General features: G+C 29.9%; 1 protein-coding gene across 1 annotated transcript; it reads left to right on the forward strand.

Annotated features, from left to right (window-relative positions):
* Nucleotides 1–942: 942 nt before the first annotated feature.
* Nucleotides 943–8432, forward strand: LOC145184606 (endoplasmic reticulum aminopeptidase 1-like). The gene is made up of 17 exons (XM_090077077.1): nt 943–1604; nt 2245–3276; nt 3440–3713; nt 3791–3911; nt 4360–4514; nt 4694–4807; nt 4914–5048; nt 5193–5321; nt 5425–5674; nt 5907–6037; nt 6111–6314; nt 6416–6507; nt 6622–6726; nt 7103–7279; nt 7556–7693; nt 7785–7863; nt 7995–8432. Exons 2-17 carry the CDS (start codon nt 2558–2560, stop codon nt 8190–8192), a joined length of 3021 nt encoding a protein of 1006 aa, XP_089933203.1. The 5' UTR covers nt 943–1604; nt 2245–2557; the 3' UTR covers nt 8193–8432.
* The last annotated feature ends 504 nt before the right edge of the window (nt 8433–8936 follow it).

Genomic DNA, 8936 nt, shown 5'->3' on the forward strand with positions numbered 1-8936 from the left:
ATAAACATCTAAGTATTCTTTCGTATTTAATTTCAAGTTAAGTTATGAGATAATTTTATTACTTTTTTTTTTAACTCAGTATTGCATAGTGTCTTAAAATTACATACTGCATATTAGCTGTTTACAAAGTTTAACTAAAGGCAGTAATTTTAAAATATCAGTCTAGTAGTTTAGAGTTATGGTACAGAGCATTTAATGTAAACCCCCCCCCCCCCCCTTATAATTTAAATTTAAATTTTCCTTTTGGGGAATCATTAATATAGAGATAACGGTCTTACTATAGATTGTCAAACTTTTAAGCATTTTCTTTAATATTTCAGAACGACGCACTATGAAGCGAAAAGTTCAAAAAGTGGCCATAAGTGGAATTTTTTTAATACACCATTTTCATTATTTTTTTTTTTACAACTTATTAGAAAAAATATCAAATGATAAGAAAAATATATATTTTGGTTCTCTCATGTCTACTATCCTAGTCAGAGAGTTGGAACAATAATTTAATAAAAGCGTTTATTACTTTACAAAATTTTGAGTTTTGGCCACTTTTTGACCATTTCGCTTCACTGTGCGACGTTGAGTCAAATAGATAACAATTTTTTTTTAAGGTAACAACTAAGTTTTAGAAGCATTTAGATTTAATACATACATACATACATACATACATACATACATACATACATACATACATACATACATACATACATACATACATACATACATACATACATACATACATACATACATATATATATATACATACATACAAAATGAACATATCAATCAGATAAACTAAATGGTTGTTATATACCTTGTACAGAAAGTTTAAACACACTTATTTTTTAACGCATCTTATTCTTTTAAGAAATGATAACCTTAGAAATTGATGAGATGGGATTCGCATTTTTTATGTTTATTTATACTAACTTTTTAATTTAACAAATTAGAGAAAAAAACACACTTTGATGGGAAAACTCGTAACTCTTGTTAATTGATTTATTCCTGCAGTCTTTTGCATCTTCATCACTCATCAGCCTGCTAGCGTTAGGATATTGTATTTGCATCCTTGATCTTATTTTGTTTTGCATAAAGATTGCGTCTACAATTTGATTCAACATACAAAGCTGTATTCAAAAAGGTGGTGGTTCTATCGGCATATGGGGAGGCATATCAGGCTCAGGCGTTGACTGTCATAAAATATACGAAAGAAGAATGAACCAGTATGGGTATCGTGACATTTTGGAAATATTGCTTATACCTAGTCACGATTTATTCCAGGCTGATCTAAACTGGTTATTTCAACAAGATAATGCTCCATGACATACAGCGCATTCAATCACCGATTATTTTGTTGAAAGTAATATTCGACTCATTCCTTAGCCAGCACTATCACCTAACTTAAACTCGATCAAAAATTTATGGATAGATTATCAACTAACAAAAGTTACTAGTCACGAAATGCTTCAAAAAGAACTGACAAAATTGTGGCTTGAAAAACCAATCAAGATAATTTAAAAACTTATTGAATCAATTCAAAGGCGATTGCTAGTATGTACAAAAACAACGGGGGTCAAATCCCATATAAATATATTTCCATAAAAAAATTAGTAAGTGCGTTTAAACTTTATTGCACTTTCTTCTCATTAATTGTGTTTAATATTTCATTTCAGAAAAGATTTTGTGGTTTTTTCTTTCAAAGTTGTGTTTTTTCTTAATAATCCATCTTAATAAGACCCTGCATTGGATATTCTCTTTGTAACCAATCCAAACCAACCATAACTTATAAGGTGTATAGATTTTATACATTATATTTATATCATAAAACTATGTATAATATGTTAATTATGTAAAATTTTATCATTTGAATTATTATTATTATTACTATTATTATTATTACTATTATTATTATTACTATTATTATTACTATTATTATTATTACTATTATTATTATTACTATTATTATTGTTACTATTATTATTATTATTACTATTATTATTATTACTATTATTATTATTACTATTATTATTATTACTATTATTATTATTACTATTATTATTATTATTATTATTATTATTATTATTATTATTATTATTATTATTATTATTACTATTACTATTATTATTATTATTATTATTATTATTATTATTATTATTATTATTATTATTATTATTATTATTATTATTATTATTATTATTATTATTATTATTATTATTATCTTCTTTAATTTATATAGGTTTATACTTATAGTTGAACATGCTTATGTGCAGTGATGCGTTAGAACATTATGCGAAAGTAAACTGTTTTCAAGTTTTTTCTTCATGCGAATTGCGGTAATTTGCGACTCAAAGAGAATTGCAATCCATAAAGTGGACGAAAATATTTTAATAAATTATGATTGGCTTGAACTGGAAATAAAGGACTTCGATCATCGTAGTTCTCTCTTTAAATACTTTAACTGATTTCTTGTGATTTGCCAAACACAAAATGAATTAACAAGGAAATTTTAATTGTTTATTCGTGGTTTTACATTCCTAATTTAGCTTCTACTATATAACGTGTAATGTATCGAACATTGGCATTTCACAGCAATGAAGGCGAAATTAACCAGCCCATTTTTTCTATCGATCAGTTAAAAGAAGCCCGGCTAGAAGGATGGAGGGGCCACAAGACATCAAAAAGGACGCTTCTCATTTGTTCATTAATACTCATAGCTCTTACTGGATTACTAGCTACATGGGTATTCGTTGCAAAACCAAGATACTATCCAAAGTTGGGTTTTTACAGCAGGTCTGTTGACGAATTTTGGTCTGAAAAAAAAGAAGTGGCCCATAAAAGAAATAAAAGAAGCGTCACTCTTTCTGAAAAAAAACTTGAAATAATAAATTTGAATAACGAAAAAGAATTTCCTATTAACAACAGTAGACTGCCGTCAAACTTAATACCGCAAGATTATTTTATTAATCTAAATATCGACTTGAGCTTAAACTATTTCAACGGAAGTGTGACCATTCTATTAAATTGCATTAAAAAAACCAACATGATAATCTTTCATGGTAGGAAAATTAATTTGCAAAATGTTTCCATTTTTTCGGACCAAAGTGAACTGACTTACAAACGAGTTGTTTACATCAAAAGGTTTGAGCTGTTTGTCATCGAATTAGATCGATATTTGGATGAAGAAAAAATGTTTGAACTGGACTTAACTTACAAAGTAGTTTATGGAAAAAGTTTAGCTGGACTTTACAAAAGCAATTACACAACTCATAATGGCACACAGAGGTATATATTTGGTATGTTTTTTTAACTCATACAAAAGCAAATTAAAAACTTTTCTGTTATTAAATCAATGTTAAGAATATGAACACCGATTTAAAAAATTATAAGAATAATTGATTGATTTTTTAGCTTTAATGTTTTTAACAAGTGTTTTTTTACTTCGTAGGACCATAGTTTCTACTCATTTTGAACCTACTGACGCTCGATCTGCATTCCCCTGCTTTGACGAGCCGCATCTTAAAGCAAGATTTTTTGTTAGTATAACGCACGATGCCGCACTTACCGCTCTTTCTAATATGCCGGTAAATAATACTATAAAAATCGATAATTCAACTGTGAAAGATGAATTTGAGCCTTCCGTGAAAATGAGCACTTATTTGGTAGCGTTCAGTGTCAATGACTTTAAATACAAAGAGAATAAAACCAAGAGCGGAAAAAGGGTAAGCTGGTGGTTTAAAGAATCTTCAACCGTATTTTTTAAATAAAACATTTTCATTTAAAAAGCTTTTCTTTTTAGGTGAGAGTGTACGCAAGAGAAACTGATTTTAATAGAATAGACTATGCAGTTATGGCTGCTACAGCAATTATAGATTTCTATGAAGAATTGTTTGAAGCAAAATATCCTCTGCCTAAACTAGGTTTGTATCTTTTTAAATCGTTTTTAAGGAATCAAGACTTACAGTACTAAATAACGCAAAGTGTGCCAGCATCCCACTCTTGCTTTAACTGTATATTAGTCTTAAGCGATTTAGTGTTTAATGGTAAATTAATTCAGCTCCAAAAGTCATTTTTTACACGCCTTAGATCATTTAGAATGGTATGTAAAACACACCACCTACGGTATGATCAATCACGTAAATATGTTCGTAAGGCGTGTAATAGGCAAGAGGAGAATTTAAATACCAGCGGGTTTTAGATTTAACCGCTCGTTGTCATAAAACAAATCCACCCTTTGAAGAAGAAAAAAGAAACATAAGAAACACGTGACTTGTGACTCAAATTTCGAAGTGTCAAAAAAAAGTCATTTACGGATACTAATTGAAATCTTGAAATTAAAATGACTATTTTTCTCTTTTATCACATAAGATTTGCTTGCCGTGCCGGATTTTATGGCAGGAGCTATGGAGGATTGGGGTTTAGTTTCTTTTCGAAGCGCCTATTTGGTGTTTGACGAAGAAATCATGACTGTTGAATCAATGAGACAAGTAACCTTAGTAATCGCACACGAACTTGCTCATCAGGTATGAACTTCAATCCTTTTTCCGCGCTTATGAAATTGTAACAATAAAAACCGGCCATTTTTTTGAACCTTGTTTCTGATTTCGATTTCTAACGTGTTTTGTGTTTGTTTACATACGAAACTAGTTCTTATTCTTTACACAGAAACGCGAAAGGCTTAATCTTAATTATGTGATTTTAGTGGTTCGGAAATTTAGTAACAATGAAATGGTGGAATGATATCTGGCTGAATGAGGGCTTTGCAAACTACGTTGAAATGTTAGGAGCAGACATTGTAAACCCGCAGTTTCACGCAGTAAGTATTGTAAACCAGCAGTTCCACGCAGTAAGCTTAACTTAAACGCAACGATAATCAAAAACACAAATGCAAATGGCTTTATTGTTTATTGCATTTATACTAGATTGATATGCAAGTTCCAACAGGATGGCAGGCTGCAATTTCCTCAGATTCTCTAAAGAATTCACACCCAGTCAGTCAAGATGTAAAGAGTACCTCAGAGATTGATGAAATGTTTGACGCTATCTCTTATAATAAAGTAATTCTTTTAATTCATTTCATTTAAAAGAAATTCTTTTTTTTTTCGGAGTTTTTATATTTAATATCTTTTTCTTTAAAGTTCGTTAATTTATATTAGTTATTTTTGGTATGCAATGGATTTAAAAGTTCTTTTTGGACTTAGGGAGCCTCCTTGTTGCGCATGATTGAAGGATTTATGAAAGATAAGATGATCAAAGGTGTGCGAAAGTATATCGATTATTACCAATATTCAAACGCTGAAACTGACGATTTGTGGAAACATCTTACCAACGTATGAAAAATAAGCTTTTATCGTTTAACAAATTTGATCGAATTGATGGAAATTTTAAAACCTTCTTAAAATTAAAAACGTTTTTCATTAATTTCGATTGTAGGCATCAGGCGAATTAAACATTAAAAGTATCATGGACACGTGGACCAGACAACGGAGTTTCCCTGTTGTTACAATGATCCGCAAACCTGGCTCAAAGTTTAAGATACGGCAAGAATCTTTCCTCGAAATGAAACAAAAGTTAGAATCACCAAATTCAACTTGCGACCAAAACGACAGTTTGTGGCAAATCCCTTTTACCTACATTACTGATCAATCGTTCACAATTCAAACATTTTGGTTAAAAGAGAGAGGTAATAGCTAAAAACGACAATTAATGATGATGATGATGATGATGATGATGATGATGATGATGATGATGATGATGATGATGATGATGATGATGATGATGATGATGATGATGATGATGATGATGATGATGATGATGATGATGATGATGATGATGATGATGATGATGATGATGATGATGATGATGATGATGATGATGATGATGATGATGATGATGATGAGAGCAACTTTTTATAGATGCTGAAATTGAATTGGATAGTAGTATAATGTGGGTTAAAGCAAATATCGATTCTCGAGGATTTTATTTGGTGAATTACGACAACGAAACATGGCGTGGACTGCAGGAGCAGTTAATCAACAACCACAAAGTAAGGAAAATATCTATACAAAATAAATTTTCATACCATTAAATAGCTTTTCTAAATATTTATTGATAAACAGGTTTTCTCTGATGTAAACCGTGCTGGCATTTTGCATGACGTCTTCAAGCTTTCCTGTGATGAGTTATTGGATCCTTTAGTAGCGTTGAATATAACAAAATATCTATCGAAAGAACGCGATTTCATTCCTTGGGCGATGGCGAGATCAAAATCTGAATGCATTGCCATGATGATTCAAGACCATTCTGTGAAAAGAAAATTCAAAGTAAGCTTCGATTTATTATGAAATTTCTTTTTAAACTCGAAAAGTAAATTTCCATTTATATTTACGACTTGTATAAGAAATTGATAGCGGTTTTAATTTAGAAATACTTTTGGTCCCTACAATCACATTTGGTGAAGCCAAGTATGCTTGAGTACGGCGAAGAAAAAAAAGATAAGCTTTCAATCTATGAGAGGTAATTTCAACTTATAAAAAGACCTTGCAGATTTATATTATTATAGTTGAAAGGTCTATGTAAACAGTTTGTGAGGTTATACTTGCAAATATATTCTTATTATCGTACATACAGATTACAAAGATTGGAGACGTTTTCCTTTGCTCTCAAACATAACGTTAGCGCGGAGTTTCAGAAGAAAGTGTCTCTCATTTTTAATGACATGGCTGCAGGAAAAACGTAATATTTGTTATTCCATTACGTAAAACATGATTTGTTTGAGTAAATAAATTTTTGATGACGCGCACATGCACACTGAAAACATTGAAGTCGAGCAAGTATTTAATGCGTTTCTACCTTACGCTAATCTTTAATTTTTTTAGTAAAAAATTTTAAATGCTTCCACGGTAGTCCCATGGGAGCATCAAAAATTTCCTAAAAAAAAATTTCATAGCAGGGTAAATTGGTTTTTACACACTGACAAATATTTTGATAGCAAAATTCACTTTGGAGACCTAAAAATGGGCTTTGTAAAAATCCTGTTTTCTATTTTTGTTACGTTATAATTAACTTGATGAAAGTAATTTTTGCTACTAAACTAAAAAAACTTTTTCAGCCTCATCGGTTTATCTCCCGAAAACAGAGCTTTAGCGCTTATGTATGGTTACAACTCCACCAATCAAAAAGACTGGGATTTCTTGTGGAAACTTTACGAGAAAAGCGAGGTCGATACAGACCGAAAAATAATCATGAAAGCGCTCGCACAATTCAAAGAGAAAGATAAAATCAATTAGTAAGTAAGTTTAACCTAGACGGTTTGACCTGGACGACTTGACCTGGTCGTTTGACTAGACTGTTAGACACATCTGATGAGAAATAGTTAAGATTTTCTTTACTAAAAGTCAGTATGTTGAATATTCTAGAATATATTTTTTTGATAACAAACAGAATAAATATACTTAAATATACAAAAAAAATTTATGATTCGTAAATCCAGAATGATATATTTATTTTTATTTAAAAGTTAAGCAAAAAAAGAAAAAAAAAATTCCTTTTTTTCTTCACGTAGCATACTTGACAAATCGTTGAACAAGTCTGTCATGAGAGTACAAGATACAATTCCATTACTTGCAAACATTGTCAGACTCGGATCTCGAAAGGAAGTGTGGGATTTTGTTTGTATAAATTATGACAGTTTTAAAGAAAGGTAAGTCAGACATATTTTTTTTTTCTTTTTTTTTTTAGCTTAAAAATTTGTTTAAGAACTTTAAATTTTTCTTTCTTATTTTTTTCACTAGATACGGAGGAGGCTATCAGTTAGGTCAGCTATTAGGGGAAGTAGCGAGTGGTTTCAGCACATGGCCAACTTACAAAGAGGTATTGTTATGTTCATGAAAGACGAACTTTTTTGTAAGAAATCCATAGAAACCATATATGCCGTTGGTTTTTATCAAGCAATTTATTTTTTGCGCTTTTTCGTTCAAAGATTTACACAAATTTCTTTTCAGGTTAGGACGTTCTTTAAAAAGCATCCTATTGGTGCTAAAGGCTCAAGAACGGAGAAACAAATACTGGAAAAAATAAAAAACAACATTCGTCGACATACAGCTGAAAATATCAGCACACACAGCAAAAGAATTTCCAGCTGGCTTGAACAAGAAGCTAGTAAAAGAGACACACTAAGCAGCTCTTTCGAGTTTATTTAATATTTGAAAAAAAAAATTATAAAGTAAAAAATGTAAAACGTTACTTTTTAAATAGTTAAGTTTTTCAATATCAACTAATCGTATCGATTTATGTACATCGTTTATATATTGTTCTTGCTCAGAACTTGTTATTAGACGAGAAAACATTTTGTTATCTCGTTTACCCAACTAAACTAGGATTATATTTTAGCTACGTTAGTTTTGTAAAATTTTCTTTGAAATAAATTAACACATAACAAAGCTGGCTATGTTAAAAAAATTAGGTTTCAAAAAAGTTACCTGAATTATTTTCTAAATTTATACATACAGGCATACATACATACATACATACATACATACATACATACATACATACATACATACATACATACATACATACATACATACATACATACATACATACATACATACATACATACATACATACATACATACATACATACATACATACATACATACATACATACATACATACATACATACATACATACATACATACATTAGGTTTCTGGATATCAAATCACATATATTTTTATAATCACGTGATTATTGTCAAAACACTACAAGGAATTTCTTATTCCAACAGTTCAAATTGCGCACAAAAAGTTTAATAAAAGAAAATTTAATTAATTATTATATAATAAAATAAATTATTAAACAAAAAACATTTTACTTGTGTATAATCATCTTACATGATGGGGTCTTTAACTACAAATTAAAAGTTTTTTTAAATAGATTCTAATG

Source organism: Hydra viridissima, unplaced genomic scaffold (genome assembly GCF_058129835.1).
Source record: "Hydra viridissima isolate aposymbiotic clone 2 unplaced genomic scaffold, HvirCarnegie_v1 scaffold_2, whole genome shotgun sequence".
Classification (NCBI taxonomy): Eukaryota; Metazoa; Cnidaria; class Hydrozoa; order Anthoathecata; family Hydridae; genus Hydra; species Hydra viridissima.

What these genes read in the sequence shown, in the direction of transcription:
- LOC145184606 (XM_090077077.1), top strand. Translation starts at nt 2,558, where the DNA reads ATGTATCGAACATTGGCATTTCACAGCAATGAAGGCGAAATTAACCAG. An exon ending in AGTTAATCAACAACCACAAA is followed by an intron (nt 6,038 to 6,110) that starts GTAAGGAAAATA and finishes ATTGATAAACAG; the next exon opens with GTTTTCTCTGATGTAAACCG. An exon ending in TATGACAGTTTTAAAGAAAG is followed by an intron (nt 7,694 to 7,784) that starts GTAAGTCAGACA and finishes TTTTTTCACTAG; the next exon opens with ATACGGAGGAGGCTATCAGT.